At 40.8% G+C, this 22,120-nt stretch overlaps 1 protein-coding gene across 2 annotated transcripts; it reads right to left on the bottom strand.

Moving 5' to 3' along the window:
* Positions 1–81: 81 nt before the first annotated feature.
* SPARCL1 (SPARC like 1) lies at positions 82–19,164 on the bottom strand. 2 transcript variants are annotated; one of them, XM_049815087.1, is made up of 11 exons: positions 18,864–19,164; positions 11,860–11,977; positions 11,677–11,730; positions 7,742–8,908; positions 6,538–6,607; positions 5,766–5,884; positions 5,054–5,174; positions 4,114–4,250; positions 2,645–2,793; positions 1,639–1,787; positions 82–230 (listed from the first exon to the last, which is right to left on the bottom strand). In XM_049815087.1, exons 2-11 carry the CDS (start codon positions 11,911–11,913, stop codon positions 202–204), a joined length of 2,049 nt encoding a protein of 682 aa, XP_049671044.1. In that variant the 5' UTR covers positions 11,914–11,977; positions 18,864–19,164; the 3' UTR covers positions 82–201. The 2 variants fall into 2 exon arrangements, with proteins under 2 accessions (XP_049671044.1, XP_049671045.1); XM_049815088.1 differs by lacking the exon at positions 11,677–11,730.
* Between the last annotated feature and the right edge of the window lie 2,956 nt (positions 19,165–22,120).

The raw sequence follows: 22,120 nt of genomic DNA, 5'->3' as shown, positions 1-22,120 counted from the left end.
AACACTGGTTGTTTGGCTATGTACCACTTGAAGTAGTTAAATTTTTCTGCTGTTAATGAATGTAGAACTTTTCTGTACTTGTGTTATTTGACCTTATGCCACCTTTAACTTGAAAACTATGAAGCTCTTAATTACAGAAATAAACAGGATTCACATATTTCACCATTTTTAGTGCAGCACTAGGATTCTGTTCAGCCAGGCTCAGAACAGGAGGTTTTCATTTATGTCTTCTGCAACAAAGAAGAAAATGTTGTTAATGTTTGATGCCAAAGAGACATTTTTATGCTGTACCACTATCAAGAAAGTGACACACTAAAGTTTCAGAGGGCTTATGTAGGGGAACACTATCCATAACAAAAAAGTATAGTTGCTGCTATCATATTCAGGAGCCACTCATTTAGTCCCTTCTTGATATGTGTTTCTAGTGTTAGGTCTCCTTGATCTGTTTGTGAGCCAAGAATCCCTTCCACCCCCCACTTCATAAATGACTGATCCTAAACCCCTCTTTGGATGAACAATTATTGGCAGGAGTACATGTGTATTATGATAACTCCTTGCAACTTACTTCCACATATGATTTGTGACTGGTAAATTGTCATCAGAAGAGCTGGAAAAATTCTGGGCAGAGTGAAGGCTCTGCATGTCTGACCTCTGACCAGAATCAGCCTCCACTTAAAATTAGGGAGTTGCTAGTAGGATTTTTAACACATTTTTTAGTCCGCATGTTTAGCCAAATGCTTCTGTCATATAACTGTTAACTAGGATTAACCTATGCTGCTGCTACCCTTGCTTAATGACTGGCAGTATTGTTCAGCTATTACTCAGAGCTAGATCAGAAGAAGGTAGATTGGAAAAGAATGCCTTAGGTTAAATGTAGTCGTGTAAGTCTCAAATTGCTGTCATGACAGCTTCTGTTCAGCTGCTGCCTAATTCTAGAGACATCACCAGCATGGTAGTACCTAGCATTTCACTTTCCTAGAGATGTCTTGATATGGTTTGAGCTGCACCAGACACATGCCTAACCCATTTAGGATTTGGAAACTGTCCCTGCCTAAGCCTCCTGATGCATGCAGTCTACTGGGCACCATCTGAGCATGTGTTGCATCTGGCAGGTTAGCTAATAGATGATTTGGCCTGCAACTACATTGTAATGACATGTGTGTTGTATATAGTAATCTAGAGGTGAGCATAGTTACTTAATCAGTGAGAGAGATCTTGGTTGTTTTCCCTACTTGGCTTGAGATCTTTAAATGCATTTTCAATCAATATGCTTTGACCACTGATTTTATAGTACAAGCTCGCTTTGCCTTTCCTTTGGTACTGAAGGATAAAATAGACTTTTTTGAGAGAGACATGCAGAACATAGGGTCAGACACCACACAGGAATGATTTGATATTTACTACAAACTACATCCCAAATTTTTCCTCATGGAAAACATGACTTTTTCCTATCCTTATAAAACAATTCATGAGCCCTGCACCTTTTGCAGTCTTCTTGTTATTGTACCATTTGCCTCTGTGCACAGTAGCCATGAGCTGCTGGCTACAATTTCTCTCCTGAATGTTGTGGTCTCAGAATGTGCCTAGTCTTGATAGGAACGCTTTGTCCTGTACATCTGCCTGTTCTTTTAGGTTTACCTTCCTTAATCCCAAAGCAGTGGCACCATTCCTTCAAAGCAATGAGTTTGTCTTGGTCTCCATCGCACTCTTGGAAGAAACGGGTTATGCAGTGTTCCATGGGAACAAGGGAGGCTCTCAAAGGCGCAAGCTCTGAGTGTGTTAATAATCTGAAAGAAAGAGCAGTATTTCATTAGTATGTATTTCATTAATAAATCATCAGGATCATCAAAGATGATCTAAGCTGCTAGAAGTTGACAGCGATGGCTTTGACAGAGATGCCCCGGTGGATTCTGTTGTGCTCCTTCTGTAGTGAATGTCCCAGGCTGTGACAATGATGTGTAATACCTGATAAACTAAAATGTTTTAACTGCTATTTGTTCACTAACTTTTTTCTAGAACAAGTATTACTGTGACTTGTTCACAACTCATCAGTTGTGGAGTTTTGCCATTAATCTTCAGGAAACCAAGCTTGCAAAGGTGCTTAGCTCTGTTCTAAGACATTAAGTGTGATCAGCATGAGCTATTGAGGGCCTGCAGCCTTGAAACATGGATCCCACCACTGAGTGTCGTGACCAAAAGCCTGAAATCTGAGTCATTCTCAGAAGCTGGGGGCTTCCTCTGAACTGTGACACTGGTGCTGTCGTTACCATATTTGCTTCGTGAAGTGAGACACTTCTGTTGTATTAGTTGAAAACTATGGGTACCTCACTAGTGAATTATTGCTGACAGGCCTCTGCCCTTTGTACTTAGCCTGTAGCTCTTAGCTTCAGTAATAACAAGATTTCATGAGCCTTGTTTTCTTCCACGATCAGGGCATTAGTATCTACTAAGACACTGTATAGCTTAAGGTGTGATACATGATGATTATGAAAGGCAAGAGGTTCTCACCTAAGACATGGCTCTAGCAGAACAATGAGAGAAGTTCTGTGTTAGAAAGAGGGGGATACTGGCTGCTATCAGCTGAGGGACTGGTCCTGTATGTAGAGAATCCTTTGACTGAACCTGCAAAGATATTTTTTTTTACCTGTCAACAGGGTGCTGATCAAGCTGATGAAACTGCCAGTGCACAGGGTACACATACATGTGATAATTTTTCTCAAAGTCATGCAGGAGCAGCTCAACGGCGTGGTCGCCAGCCATGAGGCGCTTGTCATTCTGGTAGATTTTTTTGACCTGAACACAACAAATTGATATTTTCTTGTTTATGGATGAAGATCTGTCCTGAAGAGAACTATACATTGTGGTGGGGCAAGTTCTGCCTAACTATGATCTCTACATAACAAACCCTGCCTAGTAAGGAACCACAAGTGAAAAGCAGCTGATCAGTAACAGGATGGGGAGTGCATGCTGGAGGGTGCAGTTCCCTGTTCTGATATGCTGAACAGGGCACTTCACCGTGCTGTTTTGATATGATGTTCTGATAGGCTGTTCTGATATGCTGAGCAGGACAGGTGACCATGCATGGCAAAAGATCACATCTGCAGGGAAGGGGAAGTTACTCCCCAAACAACCCCCAAGCCCACTGACCCATTTCCCAAAGGCTCACAAACTGATCAGGACACCTAATTAGCTTAATGAGTTTGAGTGCCCACTCATAGGAGGGGCAAGGATAATAAAAGGACACAAACTGAAACCCCAGGTGTGTAAACCCACCAGAACTGGACCCCTTGGCTGACTGAACCAATGCTGGACCCAGGACTGGTGAAATCTTTCTCTTCCTTTTTTTCCTCCTGTCTTTGTTCTCTCTTTCTTTTTCCTGTTCCATAATCCCTATACCTCATCCCTTAAGACATAAACCGTTGACCAAGTCTGGGACTAGGAGTGGATCCAGCCGCCTCTAGGCTCCATTCTGAGGAGGAGTCTAGAAAGCAAGGGGGTCCGCTCTGAACCTTGTGACTCAACGGGAGGGCTCTCCTTACTGTCTTCCATGAATTGATGTACATGGTTACCATGGGTTACAGGGTTCACTGAGGTAGTTCCGTGCCAATTCCTGTTGTGAGAAACCATACCACCTACTGTTATGCCTCCCAAATTCAGTTTGCTTCTGTCACGAATAAAATGTTTAACTGATGATCGATTGGTGTCATTTCACCTTAGTTAGCCCGAGGGAATTCTGAATTCAGCAGGACTCCCTGGTCTGTCTAGTCTGGGTTGTGACACATGTATTAAGTGAATGATGTTTATCTGGGTGTGCACTAATCCTGACTTTTGTGCCTCTTGTCTGTAGACAGACTTCAGGTTAATACACTTGGCTCGCATTTGCTTGGACAAAAGAAACATAGCAGAAATGTGTCTCGGCTTAAATGTGTGTGAGGGGATGTGTAAATGTATTTTGCAACTTGTGAATCTAATTGAGTCTAAATTGCCTTAACCAGAAAGTGAATGCTCATAGGAAATGGGACAACTCATAAAAGGTGAATCACTTTTTTTTCACATGGTTAGTCCAGCTTTAACAATGTAACTGCATGATCTTATTTGAAAGGGGTTGCTCACCTTACTCCTTTGCTTTTCAGTTAGAAATCCAGAATTATCCAGATCCCGTTCATAATATTGCATAAGGATGTTTTTGAGCCAGTCTCGCATCCGGAGGGGGAACTGATCCACTTCATAATCAGTACAGTAGGGGATGTCTGTGCCAAACAGGAAAGCTTTTGTTAACAAGTGATCTGTTAAGTCCCCATTTGAGCATTTCTGAGCCAAATTAGATTTGATTCTCACTAGCAAACTTCCAGTTAAACTTAAAATTGATGGAGCTGTTCATACATAAAATTGGGAATGCAACTAATGGGTTGAATTATGAATATATGGTTCTTTGGTGCACACTTTTAACCAGTTGAACAAGCCACAACCTTTATATATCTGTGCAGCTTCTGAGCAGAGTTGTGCAGTGAAACTTGCCAGTCAGTTGCATGAAAGCAGAGTTCTCGACAGCAAAGGAATATTGTGGCTGGGAATGCACTTTCCTCCCAGAGTACGCAGCAATTGAAGAGCTTAGAAATCAGTTCTGGCTTTTAGATCCTGACGTCTGCATTTGGCATCTAAGTAGTTGGGGGGGGGGGGGGGGGGATGTTGGACTTGACACTTTCATTTATTAACTGGCTGTAAATACTGGTTTTCTGGTCAAGGTATTAAAAAACATCTTCAGATGCTATAGCAACGGGAGCGTGTAAGACCGTGCAGGAGGAAGACAGAGTTGACAACAAATTGGTGTAAGCACAGGAGCTATGTCTTTAGGATTCAGATGCTTAATACCCTCAATTATAGAAAAAGTGACTTTTTAGACATGTTGGGGGTTTGAAGATCTTAATTAGCAGGTAATTGATGGAGAAGGGGGAGAGCACAGGAAGAAAGCAGATAACTTAGGGCTAGCTGGGTGGTAAGGTTACTGGCTCTTTATACCTAGGTGAATTCTTCATAGAAAATCAAGCCTTACATTTGCAGGAGCCCATATAGTCTAGGTGCAGCTGACGTCCCATTTTTGTCCCTTCAAGTTGACATTTGGTGCCAAAGAGTTGACATGTGCCATCATAAGTCTTATTATCTGTACCACAAACCTAGAGGAGGAATGAAAAACAAAACCACCACCACCACTGTGTTGAGAAAAATTCTGGTCACTCATCTAGGCATTACAATAATAAAAGTATCATTAACATGTGGTGTAGCAGTTGTGAATACCCACAGGGAATATGGGTAGGAGTATTAAAAATTGTAGTTGTTATATGCCTATGTAAGGATTAGTTGTCTGTACTTACCCAGTTTCGAGACACTTGTATTTTTGTGTGGCAGTAATATAGTTTCTGAGATGGTACAGGATTATTACACTAGATATGTACTAGTATTCAATATATGCTCTAAAACATCAAATGGATAAATAGAACTTTTAGTGACATGGAAAAGCTATGATCCCTGAGAGACTAAGTGAAGCAAATCACTTTAGGTACCATGTATCTACATGTGTTCATACTATGCTCAAGCTATAGTCAGTGAGTTTGGCTGCTTTATACTTCTACAATTACTGGGATCACCCAAACCCACTTGCATGCTTTTTAGGGTAGAATTATTCTAAATAATAGCAGGGGAATGTGTTAACTTGTAAACATTTTTATTGGCTTTCCCCCATGCTGGGCACTGAATGAAATACTTACATGCTCATAGTCTTTGGTAGAAGGGCAAGCAGCAGGGTCTTGGCAAATACAGCTGGGTTTCCCTTGTTTGTCCACATGGCAGACTTTACCTCTTTTGCAGTGGAAGTTCCTACATGGGTCTAGCAATCATAGCAAGAAGGAGGGACTGTTAGAGGGGATGGGACAAGCCAAGTGTTTCTGTCAGGTACTACTCACAGTGAAAGCAAAATACATCCCAATATTCACCAGGTAGTCAAGTGCTTTTTCTAAGTTTGTTAAAATGCAACTGGATTTTGTGTTGAATAAAGCAAACCAAACTTTAAATGAGGGGTTTTGTGAGACTTCTAGCAGTCCCAGGTTTGAGTTGGATGTGGAAATAAATTTCTCAGAAAAAGCTGTCTCTTCTGTAAGGACTGACATTCACTTCCAGCTTCCTTTGGTGAAACATATCCCATCTGGCCTTGCTGAATCCAGCACTGGTACTTGTCCCATTCCTAGTGAATTCAAGCTACTATTTTGAAACTGAATGGGTTCAATGGAAGGTAATTCCCATTCCTGTATAACTGACACAAATCTGTGCACTGTCTACACATGTTTTTCACAAACAAACGAGTAAATCCAAGGGTGTATGGAAAGGATTCTCTGCAAACATAACTGCAATGCGGAATTATGCACAAGCACATTTCAGTCATGTGAAGTCATGTGCTGCCAAAGGCAGAAAAGAAATGCAGACCAGCAGATTCCCCAGCTGCAGAGAGTTAGCAGTTACATGATGGTGTTGCTTGTGGCTTACCCAGGAGAGTCTTCTCGCTCCTGTTGCTTGCACTTTCCATCTTGCCATAGGAACTGCCTGTAGTCTTAACCTGTACAGTCACAGAGACATAAGCAGAAGTTGTAGTAAACCTTGGGAAGAAAAAAATACTTGGACAAAATTTTTTCAGGGACAAATATAGAGCTGACTGAGGCACAGTTTGCTTGGCTTTCAGCAGAAAGAGCTTGCTATGCAAAATACATGAGAAGTACATAAAGCCTCTGGTAGTATTAAGGCACTCAGTTATTTTGGGGAAAAAAAACAAAGTGGGAGGTGGAGAGAGTGAAACAGGAGCTCGCTAAGGCCTGAGCATCTGGAGGTTCTGCAGTATTTGACATACAGCAGCACAGTGCTTTGAGGTTGGCAGGATTGGTGCTTCAAGTCTTAGTTTGTACCAGGGCCCTCCAGGTGAGTGAGCATGAACTGCCTCTCAATGGTGCCTGGGAGCAGCAGCACCGTGAGCTGCCAGGCCAGACATGGGAAGCAGGAGGAGAAGGGAAGGACACATCTTCAGTTCTGACCCTTCTTTGTTGCTGTGGGGAGGTGCCTGCCCTCTTTCAAATGGATGCGTCCCATCATTTTTTTAATATTGCAGATCCTTATTTAGCAGCCATGGGAAAACTCACTTCTTTCTTTTGAAGAACACCCCTGATAGTCCACTGCTTATCTAATGGCTGACCAGGGTATGGGACACCGTCCTTTGAAGGGACAAGACCCACATCCTTCATCTTGTGTGAAAGTGCCCTAGCCACCAGGATGGTAATTATTCCGGGGACTCTAGCCCTGCCTTTCCAAGCTGTTCACTTTTGTATGGAAGTGTTTAAAAATCTTTGGGAGAGAGGAGCGAACAAGCTTTCCTAGTCAACTTGAGACTGGGTTCCGGGTTTTGTGTCTGTGTGTCCATATTTATTTGTATGTTTCATTACACAGCTCATCAGGGCTGGAGCTCTTACATGAGTTGTGCTCACTTCTTTCTAGTACAATTCAGCTAAATGTTACATGTGAAGTGACACAGCATGAACCAGATGAATAGTGAATAAGAGGGGAGATGAGACTTCTGCATATTAATAAATTATTAGACCTCATTTTCTCCAAAATGTCCATTCAGTCATCAGGAATTTAAATTTGAGACTGGTCCCCTCCCCCCTTTTTCTAGTATTCCAACTTTATTTTAAAGAGGATTTACCTTATCTTCACTTTCCATTGAATTCATGCTCTGAACAGAGCTACTCGTTTCCAGTTGTTGCTCGCTGCCAGAATTAGGTGGCTCATGATCATAATTATCTTGTTCAGAGTGAGTAAGGTCTTTAATCTTGACATCTTGGTAATCTTCGGTGTCTCTACGAACTGCAGTGTCATCTTCAGTGGTTCTTTCTTCTTCATGCTCAGCACTGGTGCTCTCCTGGTCATTACTCTGGATTCTCTCTTCTTCCTCATAGGCTGCTTCTTTCCAGGTATTGCTGAGATCTTCCTCACCTCCAACATCACCGCTGTCGTGACCATCATCATCCGCATTACTGTCCTCCATATCTTGTCTTTTCACCACTGTGTCATGGTCACTCTGATATTGAATATCATCTTTCCTCTCTTGTCTTTGCTGTTTATCATCCTGATCTTCATTATGGGTTTTTTGAGAGAGGGGGATTTCTTCTTTATAGGCCTTCTTCTGGCTGTTCTCCTTCTCTTCTTCCTCTAGGTCAGATTTCTCACCATGTCTCTTGGTTATCCGGATTGCTTGACTGGAATCTCTAAGGATTTCATCAGATTGCATATGGTTTTCATTTTGCTGTCTTTTGTATTGGTTACCTTGATTTTTCTGGCGGCCTTTGTGTTTTGTATCTCTGTAATCAGTTTCTTCACCCCATTCCTCATCCTCTTCTTCCAGACCCTCTTCTTCATCACTTTCACTGTTTTTTTCAGATAGGCCAACTGTATTTTTATTATATTTCCACATGTTATGCTCACGATCAAGACTGAGAGCATCCACGGGATTTTCTGCATTGCCCAGAACATGTCGATTGGCTGTATTACTGTGTTTCTCATGCTTCCTGAACTGGTAATGCTCGGAGCTGGACTGTTCTCTGCCACTGCTTCCAGAGTCACTGTCCTGGTTACCAGAAGCCAAACCTGGTTTATTGTGCAGCGCAAGGAAATTGATGCTCTTTAGGCTATTTTTCACTTGATGCTCGCTACCAGTTCTTCCTTGTTTTCTAGTGGTCTGGGGCTCAGTCCTGTGCTCAGCTTCTGGTGCTGATACCTCTGGTTTTAGGTTTTTGTGACTGGGCAGCAAATCACCCTTGTCTACATACCCTGTGTTCTCTTCCTCTGGGGCTTCAGGATGAATATCTTCAGTCTTAAAAAAAAAAAAAAAATAATTAACAAGTAGTTTAATAAATCTTAGAATTTATTTGAAGTCAATGTTATTTTTGCCTTGTATTGCAAAACATGACACTGTTTTTTGTAAATGCTCCTCTTAAGGTAGTCCAGAACACGAAATTCACAGTTGATGTCATTTCTATTTCTCAGCAAATTTGTTTCTGTTCCTTCTTTTATTGCTGGAGTTTCTGAAGAAGCCTGTGTTTAAGATCTCAGAGGAGATAGATGCATATGGGTGTCTTGTGAAATCTCAAAATGCTTAATTAATAATTTAGCGTCATAACTTCAGGCACTTGTAGGCTGCAGTAATTATCACTTACCTCAGAGAAGAGGGATGTGATACTAAACCTCCTACATAGATAAATGAGAGGCCTGGGAAAAGAGGGGCAGGGGAGAGAGAGCACCTTTCACAAGGTGTCGTCGTAGTAATTCCTGAGGAGCGCACTGCATCTTAACTATTTCACAATCAACGCATTCATCTACTTTGAGTCTGATACATCATTGCTTGCTTCAGGAACTATTGTATTTGGTGGCAACTACTGTATCATAAGCTCACTAGCAGAAGTCATAGGTATTTGCTGAGTGGCTTTTTTTGTTTGTTTTTTTGCATGCTGTCAAGCCAATAGCAAAAGAGTAACTTCAATGGAAAAGGTTCAAATGCTTGGGGAGAAAGCAGGTACTAAAATGACTGTTAGCTCTTGCTGCAGCAATTGTCTTTCTGCTGCTGTTGGTATCACAGCAGCTGCTGCGTGAGTACAGGCACTTCCAACAGCAGCAACATCTGATGTATTTCTGAACAACACCTATGGATGTTCAGTGTTGCAGTTGTTACTGCTGATTACAATATAGCACCTGATGCTGGTTTTCCTTAAGGCTTTTGCGGGGTTTATTTGTGAAGATGAGACCTCAGTGCCCAAGTTGCTGCGATAGCATTTCATTTAGTGTGGGCAGAGTCATGACTGCTTGGAAACAGCAGTCAGTGGAAACACTCCACTAACAAATACTAATACAAATTTAAATGGTAGGATTAGAAATATTAATTTGGCTCTTGGCACATCAGCTATATCGTATTTCCTAATGTCAGGTGGTATCTGAATGTTCTACAAGTTTGTCTTTTGCCTAGTGTATTTGCTGATGCAGGAGAAGTACTAGGCGATATATGTGCTATGTCATTTCCAACTCTAACTGTTTTCAGGGAAAGACTGTATGTTTGCTCAAATCTAACAAAATTCAGCGAAGAGCTTTTCCAGATTAAATGCACATTTCCTGAAGACCTTATAAAAAGTGATCTATGTGTTACCAAGCATCTCAAGCTGATTTTAAAACATTTGAAAAGTTTCATGAGCAGGGTTTTTTTTACATATGTTTTTGGGCACCGCTGTGTACAACATATTATATGTCTTTAAGCAAAAAAGCAGTCGTCTTTGAAGGGCTTCCAGTTCTATAAAGTTAGAAAATGTAAGACCAAACAGTCATTAAGATTGTCTATTATGGGTGCCTGTATTTGAAGCAGTAGTTTGAGAAAGATGTGGCTCATGTCTCAACAGGAAGCCTTGTTAAGTGCCACAACTTCAATGCAGAGACATGCCTGGATGTGGCTTTCAGCTGCTGCTTTTTGTTATACCTTTGTCCCCAAGATAAAATATACTTAGAACTCGTGAAGATACTTGGGTCTCTTAATATGATGGCAAATTTTGGTCAATGTAGCTGTAATTAGCTACTGTTAGGGGACAACTGGACTTTAATAGATGTTGCATATTCACTTGGAACTGGTGATTTGTCAGGTATTTGAATGTTTTGTGTTGATGCAAGTGTCTTCTGTGTGAGTCGTTTCTGGGAGACAGCTGTAGGCTGCAAACTAGTGTTTATACCATAATTTGTTCTGCTGGATACTTCATTAAGAAAAGTTAATTTTTTTTGTTTTCATAAGGCAGAGCACTACTGGGGTTGAAATGAAATGGATGTGGAAAGCTGTGCAGAGTGGGATATAATTCATAATTTAAAAAAAAAAAAAGGTTAGCATAAGAGTTGGGATTTTGCATTTTTTACTACAGAGCATGCTCTGAATTTAGTTTTTCCCAAAACATCCATTGGCTTGGAGCCAAGGTCCGTTGTATCTGAACCACAAATGCTCACCTGAATGGTGCAATAAAAAGGAATTTTAATTGGGTCAACCATGAACACAAAACTGTGAGCTCTGTCATTAGCATGCATATATGGCATAGGGCTGCTGAACTCATCTGTCTCATTACCATTGGGGCTGTATATCTGGCTTGTCAGCCACACTGTACTTTGCAAGATGAGCTGTATCTAATACTGTATTTGTGAATAATGAAACATATGATGGCTGAAATTTTAACATGTTTGAGACTGCATATGATCACTTGGTGTGATAAATTGAGGTTTGCATCCTTTTGTACTGGAGCAGCGATAACCACAGATTTGGCTGTCAGTGGAGCTTATTGTTTGTATGAATATGGATGTAATGATTATGTGGATTCGTTTAAGGTAGTTTTTTCAAATAAGTGAAACTTCTGTTGTGAGCTTTAGATTTTGTCCTGTTCTTTTTCTATCTATGTAATATGTAATGCATGAGATGCTTGGTACTAATTCTTGGGGTGAGAGGGCCTACTTTTTTTTAACCTAAATCAATTTGCCAACCACTGCATATGTGCTAATGTGTTTTATATATTTGAGATTAATAATATAGGTTGCCTCTTAATGTTTAAAGAACAAGAATAGTACCTTTTCTGGAGTTTTCTGTCCATGGGTTCCCAGTTTGTAGTTTAAGGGATGGGTCTAGAATAGACAAATATATTCAATATCTGCATGTAAATAAAAAATCTTGTATAGGTCAATGGGATAACACAGAGTATTCACAGAATGGGACATTAAGTGCCCAGTAATAATAGCATGATGAGGACTTACTGGAATAGCAAAAGCTGATCCTACAAGACAAATGAAGAGAGCTACAGCCTTCATGCTTTTCAGATCTCGTAGAGGACAATAGTTAATGGTACAGTGGTAGGGTTTAGAGGCTTCCTTTCTGCAAGCAATATGAAAAGAAATAAAGTTAGAATTTATGTATAATGATCTAGAAATGACTGATGGAAGCAATGTAGTGGCTGCTGTAACTTGCTTAGGTTGAAGACCCACAAAATTTCCACGCAGTGTTCAGTTTTATGTCAACTCAGGTGTTAGACCAGCTTATCTAGAGGACAGTTTGGTCTTAGTTCTTTTACAGGACTGCGTTCACAAAGTCTAGTGGTGTTACTGAAAGGCAGAGTTATGAATGTACACAGGTTTAGCCCTGTAAATCTTTATCCACTCTTCTGAGATACTTTGTGAAAAATGTCCCTTTTTATTTAGTTCTAAGACAGTGCCTATTTGTGTCATCTCTACAGCCAAGGTGTCTCCTGGCTGCTCTCCTTTGTGGCTGTAGTAGGAAGAATTAAGTGGTGAAGCTCTGCTCAGCAGGTCTCAAAGCCCAGAAATGCTGTCCGGGCTGCTTGACAGACAGGTGCAGTCCTGCTTTGGAAGCAACAAACCCAACTCTGCTGCGCAGTAGTGTGCAAGATGAATGGCTGGAAGAACACACAATGCACTAGGAACTTCTTCAGTCTATGCTAGTACCCTCATGTGAGTGAAAGACAGGCAACTCATTTTTACCTCGGATGTCACCAACAAATTTTCTCACTTTTGCAGCACACATGAACTGAAAGTTTCTATGGCTGTAGTGGTATCACTGGTAAAAGCGAAAATAAACAAGTCATATTGTTTCTGTTTCCCTTTTCTTTCTTTCTTTCTTTTTTTTTTTTTTTTTTTTTTTTTTTTTACTGTATTGCTTTCTTATTCTTTTTAATTTCATCCTGTTCTTTTTTCTGTGTTTGTATGGAATCAGTAGGATTTTCACTCTGCTTGTGTTTCTGCTGTCATTCTACTGGCTATTCTTCTTTGGAAGTTGTCTTCTTGGTCTTCAGCCCCCCTTGCCCTTTAAAATATTTTCACTTTCCACCTAACACATGCCCTTTTTCACTGCTTCTCCCTTTACTAATGAAAACACCTATCATCTTGCTTTAGTTGAAGAACATTTTGTCTTTTGCTGGTTGAACTCCCTGGCATATGAAGAAACTGGCAGTGGTTTCAGCCAGTTAGGTCAACTGTATTCAATCACATGACACTCAATGTATGGTTTTAAAATGTTGGTCACCTAGATGTTTTTTCCTGGGGAGGGGGAGGAACCCAAAACTTCAAAAGGAGAATTCCAGGGGAGCTTGTGTTTATGGGAGCCAGAACGGCGAAACAAGAAGGAAGCATTACATTGAGCATTACATTGATTTTTTGTGTAGAAGCTTACAAAAGCATCCTGGCTACTGCTGTGCTTAGATCTGAAGTGTATACTTTGGAAAAGTTATATGTTATTTAATGTCATTATCTTTTAGCTAATGAAGAGCAAAATACTTCATTAGTGGGGCATATCTAGTATGCAAACTATTTTTCTTGCAGTTAACTGATTTAGTCCCCACATTATCTCTTATCTAATTATCTATTATCTCTTTGGCATCCAAGAGTTAGTTGTTTAAGATATTTTCAGAGGGAAAGATGGAAAACCACAAAAGCCATTAATGAGCATATACAAAATGCCTCACTGGACTGTGTATGGGCAGTCACTTCAGATTAAGGCAAGTTTTGTTAGACTGAAGGTCGTGCAGGCAACTTGCCAGAAACGCAGGGGCATAATCCAATTTCACATACAGCCCTAAAAACTGTATACCATGCTTTTGAAGGCCTGGCAAGTGCCTGAGGAAAGTTACTTGAATTAGTCAGGTAGTCTTGATTTCTGTTTCCATCTGTTCCTGGTGAGCAACACAGCTCTGGGCATGTCACTTAACTGAGTTTCTTTTTCTAAAAATCTCATTTGTCATATTTGTTTTGGTAAACTAGTTTGAGAGCTATAAATGAAAAGCTCTGCAAGTTGTATTTTATTTATGATTACAATTTTCGAATTTGGCTCTGCCACTGGCCGTAAACGTTGCCTCTACCACCTTTGTCCAAATAATGAAAAAGTGGTTGCAGTAAACCTGAGTGAAGGTGGCAGGACAGGGCTTTTGTATTTTTCTCTTAGTAACTAGCCCACAGTGGCCCATAGGAAGCATAAGTCTAATTATTGGGGAAGTCTGACCACCTTAAACAGAGTATAGGAACATAGTCTAGTTGAGTATCTTTTTTTTCCTAGTCATGATAGTCCAAATGAGTTGCAAGGATTTATATTTCCTCTAGTAGGATAATCTGCCCCAAACATTAAGTAGCATTTCAAAACACGTGCTTAAGCTGTAATGCATGTGCAAGTATTGCCAGTGTTAATTGCTGGGCTTTGCCTTTATGAATATGGCAGCACTACCAGTTCCTGTGCAATAAGTGTCTCCTCCCACTGTTCTCAGAGCAAGGAGTTTTGGGGTTTCGATGGTGCCTCGTAGTGGACCTGACTGCTCTAAGCTAACCATGTAATTCTATGTCTCCTTCTTGTGATCCCAGTCCCATCGTGCAGCCAGTACAGGGAGCTGTTTGTGACTGGTGGCTGGAAACTGCCAGATAAGTTCAATAGCCGTAGTCACAAAGATCTTTTCAATGCTGACGGTACTCATGAGGGGAGAGCAGTAGGGGAAGTTGGGATGACTGTTATAAAAGCTGCAAAATCAATCACAACAGCCGCTTCAACAGGGAGAAAAAAAAAAAATCTTTGTACAAGGGACTGTGGTCCCTTCTGTCCTCCAGGGGTGAAAGGAGTGTTTCTGTGGGTGTCACTCTGTGTTTGGTTAGCCTCTGGGGGCTTGGTTGCGCAGTATGTCAAGACCTTTTGCCAGAATCCAGGAGAACATTTTTTCTTGCTATACATGATCCGTGTGAAGGGTTTTAGGTGGTTTGCTGGAGCAGGAGCCAAGGGATTTTCAGCTTGAAGGGTAAAGCTTTTAGTGAGGGGAAAAAAACCCACAACTCTTCCTGCAAGCCTACAGCCCTTTTTGCTGCAAAGGTTGTGGCTCATGGCAATGGGATTTTGGTACTTGCTCATTTAGTCCTTCAGTGTTAGAAAGGAAAAGTCATTTTTGCTGAAGTAATAGAATAGCCAGCCTGAGCAAGTGCAGAGATGAGAAACGACGCTGTGGGTTGTATGTAATATATGGCAATCAAGATTATGGTGATGGAAGAAATTAAGCATTAGCTAACTGTCATATGCTGCAAGGATCTGCACTGTGGTGTTCACTTTTTTTACACTGAAATCTAAGTGTGAAGATACTTTGTTCTTGCTTTAATTTACCAATTTGTCCTACAGAAGAGAATTTCTAAAAACAAGCTTTTGTGACATATAAGATTAATAGAACTGTCAGTAAAGCACAATTACACAAGAAGCTATTTTAAAAGCAAGCAGACACCCCCTGGAAAAATGCGGTTGCTATACTCTGCAGGAAAATCTGTAGGAACACTTAGCTGAAAGATGAATATGAACTTTCTTGAGTATGTTGGTTTTTTTACCAAGAAATGAAGAATTTAACAATACTTCAGCTTCGGGTATTGAGAAAGCAACACTAACTAGGCCCTGACCCCTTTTTCAGGCTTGGAAAGAAGAATAGTTTTGCCTGAAACTTGGAGGAGGCAAAAGCTCCAAGTCGTTTATTCTATTGCAGTGGGTTCCCAGCAGGATACATGTAGCTCAGCTTAAAATGGAGGGAAAAAAAATTGCTTTTCTTGATGTGGATGTGGTAATTGCTCTAAGTAAACAACCCTTGAATGACCCTTTTTCAGAGGACAGTGCACAGCTGCTGAGCTGAGATGGAGCTATGGGTGCTTTGGTGCACTCAGTCTTATTGAACACAGATGCAGTGGGCCATGTTAGACTGCTCCGAGGTAGGATCCTGCAGCTGCTGCACAGCAAAGTACGTCCAGCTCTGGAGAGCCTCTGCCAGGACTTGAGAAGGGTTGCCTGTCTGAGTACGGGCTGCAGGCAACAGTCCTGCATTGTCATCTCTATATGTATGCACCTGATGTAGATGGATAAGATGTATGTAGATGTACGCACTCTGCCATTGCTAATGAGTGTGGATGTTGTCTGGAATTTAGAAAAGAGATCTGGAAGACAACAGGTCTTTGCCTGCTGAGCATGGCAAAGATCAGTCCCAGCCTATGATCAGACTTACAGAAGTGTATGATGGGGTAACCGAAACCTCTGATACATCAGTAAGTTTTAAAAGATTGAATGCTTATCCGTCTACTTGGTTTGCTGAACTTGCAAATAATAACGCTTTCCCCTCCAGTAAGGAGAGCTGGAAAAATGGATCACGACTTAAACATCAGTTTATCCTTAAGATAAGTGCATAAAAAAGTGCCATTTAAAGGTTCATGACTGTGTGTCTTCTGTTTGGAAACCCGAAGGTTATAACTCAACAGTTCGAGTTTTAGCAGTCGTCTCGGATGACTGCTTGTGACCTTCAGTTGCGGAGACTACTGCTCAGGGGTTATTTCATTCCTTGTGGTTCTGCAGTTGCCAGCATCTTTGCTGAACCTCAAGCAATGCACTCTTGGGGATCAGAGACACTACTTGCGAGCTTATCCCTGACAGAAAGACCGCACAAGGGCTGCCATTCTAATAGTATGTCAGCAGTCGCTTGAAATACTGATCAATGATACTATTTTTGTCTAGAGGGCTTGAAGTAATGGCATCTGGCATGCCTGCTAGTCTTGCCTGTCCTTCTCAGCTATGCTGCACCACATGCAATTTGTACACCAGCCTAGCTCAATCACCCAGGGATTTCACCAGGGTTCACTGTTTCTCATTGCTCATAGCAGGAAGTCTGCATCTTTAGTTGAAAATTAGAGAGAATTTCAAGAGTAGACGAGATACCAAGTGCAGTCTTTACTGCTGTCTCTGTATTTTGTTTCTGATTCAGCGTTGTTGTCAGCCACTGAAATAACCGTCCTCATGCAGCTGTGACCTAGCAGGTTCTCTTGCTTTTTGAAATGGCACCCTGAAGTGATTAACTTGCAAAAGCTGTGGCTGAAGGTGACAAATGCCTTCTGTTTAACAAAAGAAATTGTGCAGACTGACCTACTTTCAGCTGTACCCTTGGCAGAAAAGTCTGTGTAGGCTTTTGTTGTTAGACCTAACTCTAGAAGATGAAGTTGCCCAAGACTCTGCCATCGCTAATGAGTGTGGATGTTGTCTGGAATTTAGAAAAGAGATCTGGAAGACAGCAGGTCAACTTTGGAACTCAGTTTCTCATTGTGTGAAATGAGCATGAATGCTCATTTCATGAGGATGAGACTTGGGTAACAAGCTTTTGTAAAATCTTGAGCAAGGTGAAATTATTTTCCTAATTATTAAAATGATAAAGAATTTTTGGAATTGAGCTTTCTTTCATATATACCCAAAGTATCATTGAGAAACCATGTAATGTGATTTTTTTTTTAAATCACCCCATTGAAACTTTTTTGGACTGCAATAAATTTGGATGTCTTGTAATTATTGTGAAAGATCTCTGCTTGGTGCCGTGTCAAGCTTGTTAGCAAGAAATGCTGATGCCCATATTCTCACTGATAAATGCTGTAAAGATGTAGTCCTCGTAGCCAGGTGGTGATCACAGCACTAATACTCTGAGTGGATGGAGTTTTGTGTATGAGTATTTGCGTGCAAGGGTGAACTCATGAGTGTGGGAATGGAGAATTCTCTGTGCAAAGTCTGTCCTTTCTATAACCAAGATGTACACATACTCTTAAATTGTAACTGGTACAGCACATTCTTATGTCTAGGTCTGTTTCAAAAGCCCTTGTGAGAGTGTGTGTGTATACATGTTATATATGTGTAAAAGCTGGCTTATGTGTGTACATATGTAAAAATAAAAGGCAGAGTTTGAGGCAGAGATCTGATCTGAGTAAAAGAAGAGATTGTAATAAAAAATAAATTCCAAAGCATAAAACTATTCCACTCATTCTGTACCAGTAAATAGCTGCTAATGAGAATCGATCCCTCTGATGCTACCAGTTTTACAGCTGCAGAAGCCATTGGCCGTAAGTCCTCGATGGCTGAATGCAAAACACCCCAACCCAACAGTATTTCAGGACATGTTAAAACAGTTTTTAAATAAACCATTTACATTAACTTAATGTAATTGTTTGATCTGTTACGCTTCCCTTCTACCATTTGATTTTATTTCTTACTTGTTGAGATCTGGGGGTTTAGGTTGTTGGGTATTTTTTCAGAGCAAGCTGCTTTGATTTAATGTGAGAAGGGTCAAAATGAGACCTCTTTAGTAGCCAGACTTATCTTCTATATTTTATATCGATTGGTGGGTTTTGTTGTCTCCCAGAATCTGCATTTCCTTCATGGATGCCCTGTTTGCTACAGATTTTTACCAATTCTACCAACACCTTTGTGAAAGGTTCCTCCAAGACCAGCCACAGTTTCTATCTCTCCTCTCTCTTATGGGAAAACAGAAGGGTGAATCTGCTTCTTGTGGCCTTGACTGTTGGATTAAGGCTCCTGAACCGATATTACAGGAGACTCTGACAAGTGTTGGGAAATCAGATCGCACTATGGCTTTTAGCTGGATGATTGTATGCTTCTGCAAGAGGCATCTATTTTGCTTGACTCTTGTTGGCCATCGCATAATGCTTTTTTGTTTTGCAGGAACACAGGGAAAATAACGGTCCCAGCAGTAAAATAAAGGCCATCTTCCTCAACACAATAACTATATAGTGTTTTCTAATACAAAGAAATTTCCTTCTGTTCTAGGCATAAATGTCTGAAATTATTTATCCTTAAACAAACAACAATACTCTTGAAAGCTTCAGCTATTTCACAGTAAGTGAAAAAAAAATTTGCAGAGGGTTAGATACAAGGCATTCTAAGGTTTTAAGTAAAAATAAAGAAGAAACAGTACCATAGCAGTAGAAGAGGTGCTCCTTCTTGGTTAGCCACTGATGAACTGGAAATCCTTGAGCCTTGCAAAATGTTGCTGCTTTTCCTGTGATATATTTTGGTGTCTGATACAGACTCTCTCAGCAAGTGTGTTTTGCCGTAAGCTTCAGTGAAGGAAGATGGTACTCTATGGGTCTTGTTAAAGCTAAAGGAAACAATCTTCTAGGCTTCCATGGGATGAGGCGGGGGTTAATGGGCTAGTGTAATTCTGCTGAATTAATTGAATCAGAAAGACCATTCAGTGTGCACAGGCTCTGGGCCAGTGGAGCTCAGCCATTGTGTGGGAAGGACATATTTAGTCTTTTGTGGGGAGGGGAGCCCAAGGGAGCGGGTGCAATAGTTTCTGCCGCATTGGCTGGCCCCAGAAGAGCTGAACTAAGGGATCAGCCGGGGCAGTCACATTGTGGGCCTGGGGGAAAGTAAAGCACAGAGGATGCTGGTCCTTGCTAAACTTTTCAGTGTTGTTTCGATATACTGTACATGGTAGGTGTAAGCATGTAAAAAGGAAGAAGGTGGATGAGTGAAGAGCAAAGCTCTAATTTAAAAATGTAAAAAGTAGGATCAGTCGGAGAGTCTTACATAACTCTTAGGAGTTCGCTATTTTGAAGCTGTTGCCATGGCTGCACCGTCCGTTTGGTAGCAACAGTACAGAGCAAGCTGGTATAAGTGCGAAAACCTCTACAAATGGTGTCTGCCTGCAACAGATGCTTTGTGGCTTTTGGTTTTGTAATGATTCAGTATTAAGGAGTTTAATCTTTCTTTTTTTTCTTCTCATTTCGTTATTCCATAAAATGCACCTCCTGAACTGGAATACTTTCTGGGAGGTTCTCAGATCAGAAATAGAGGAGCTGATGCACCAACCTAAGACCAGAAGCATTTCCAGGGGCATATGCGGTAAAGTCAGCGGATCAGGCCTCCAATTTTCCATTCTGTCAATATCGTGTCTTGCTAACAAGGACGCTTTGCGTATTGTGATGACACGATTGGTAGAGAGGTCAAAGTAAAATGAAATAAAGTCTATGAATGGTAAGAATGTAGTGCAAATAACTGAAAATTCAGTCATTTTAGATAATGTTTTAATATGTTTTTTTTAAGGTTACAGTTTTACTAGCTTCTACTCTGTTCATCCCAAAAGGTAATAGACATTGTGAAGGTGATTAGACAGGACACAGTGAGAAATCTATGAAAACTTACCATGTTTTATGTGGCCAACTCTGAAGTTTATTGTTAATAAAATAAAAAAATAAAAAAAATAGAGAGGCCGAAATCACAGCTGAGCCCTCCCTCTGTAGACCAAGCTGAAACTAAAACTTTGTCAAAACCCCATGAGAAATTCTTTAAATCCTTTCCCCTTTTATCTCTGCTTCTTTGCCTGGAAACTAATTCATGCCTATTGGAGTTGAAATTCTGCTGGTCTGTCAGCTAGACAGCGTCTGAAAGGAGCGGTGATATTTCAGAACTTCCCATTTGTTTTTTCTTTAGTTTTGCATTACTAAAAGATGATTGGTTTTATCTATTCAAAACTTTGTTGTGTGCCATGAGCATCCCTCTTTGTACTATCAGATTAGTTTTATAGGAGGATCAAAGATAAGTGTTTCTCTGTGATTTTTAGATATTCCAGGTGTGGAGAGATCCTCAGCTAATAGAATAAAGATATTCAGATGGCTCCCCAGAAATTAGGACAAATACGCCAATGCTAATCTTATGCTAGCTAAGTATTTAGCTCTTTTACTCATACGATTTTAAGATAATGGCTATTAACATTGTCTTGAAATTGTTAATTCACAAAAAAGTGCCAGACTGCGAAGAACTGTGCAGGAACGTGAAGCTGAAATTTGTAGGGGTTTGAAGGTTATAACTGGAAAACATGTATGTGATTTCTAAGCTTTGCCTGTTTCTGTGCTTAAAGAGCTTTCTTGGTATTTATAGAGCAGTGGGGGAGGAAACATTTTGGTTTTGAGGATGTTGAAGGATTATACATTGTTTATCAAAGCTGTTACATATTAGCAAAATGTTTCATTAAATCAAAATTTCTGGTTTTGCATTTGATGACAAAATGCTTTGGCCTGGAAGAGGTCCCTGGTTGTTTTACGAGTGTCATCAGGCAGGCAGCTTATGCTTGTCTCAGAACCATCAGTACTAGTGAGGAAGTCTGTAGCCAGTCTCACTCTGTCAGGTAGCATAATTTTTGGAAACGCTTTCCCTGATGAATTAATAGCTTTTTCACCAGAAAGAGGTGCTGTACCATCGTGGTAAAGTATGCGGGCGAGGGGGAAGCCAAGCAGTCACTGTGCTGGAAGACTGCAACCTAGAAATTATTGTTGTGAGTCATTAGATGATTTCATTTGGAAACAGAATAATTATATCTTGTCCCTACCTCTGTTTTACTCAGGAGGAAGGACTAGTGTGTTTGACAGCTAGATGACCTTTTAATGAAGTATATGGCTGCGTCAGTTCTGGCTCAACAATAGAAGGGCATGAATTAATTTAATACCAGTATTATGCCAGAGGTCCTGATATCCCGGCTTGATCATTGCTTTGGTTTCCATTTGCGTTTCAGTGCTGTGCTTGTAGCCTGTGTGCTGCATACAAAAACGTGGGACGCATCTCAGCAGCCATGTCAGTGGAGAGATGCTTTCTCATTTCAGTAGACTTTGGACTAAACCTCGATTTAATTAGTTAAGACCAGATATTCCCCAAGTTGCCTGACCCATGCATGGCTGTTAGACAGCAGTGAACGTGACAGCTTCCATCAACGTGTGCTCGAGAAGCATTGATGTCACTGATTGGAGCATCAGTGGGTCCTCTTTTGGTTGTCTGCTGTACTGTGCAATTATTGATGTATCTCACATGAAATGCCTGGTTTCATTTTAGACTTTGGCTCTTTAATTGCAGCCTACACTGTTATGGCGAAGTCGTGCATTATCCAGCAGGAGGATGGGAAAACTGGACATGTGGGGCTCTCCTTAAGAGTATTTTCAGGCAAAATGAGTGCTTACTGGTGAATATTACGTGCTGGTCTTCAGTGAGTCTAACTTGCAGTGAGGAGGAGCATGGCTGTTGGAAGGAAAACAACTACATGTAGAGGAAAGTGAAAGGGAGAATATTGAAGCAAACCATAAAGAAAGATTAAACATGGAAGAAAGAAGACAATGAGTACAGGGAGGTGAGAAAATCTGATTTATCCGTGTTTCTCTGTGACAGCTGCTAAACAGACAC

The sequence above is a fragment of the Accipiter gentilis genome, chromosome 12 (assembly GCF_929443795.1).
Source record: "Accipiter gentilis chromosome 12, bAccGen1.1, whole genome shotgun sequence".
NCBI lineage: Eukaryota > Metazoa > Chordata > Aves > Accipitriformes > Accipitridae > Astur > Astur gentilis.
Note: the sequence above shows the minus strand (reverse complement) of the source record. Positions and strands in the feature narration are given on the sequence as shown.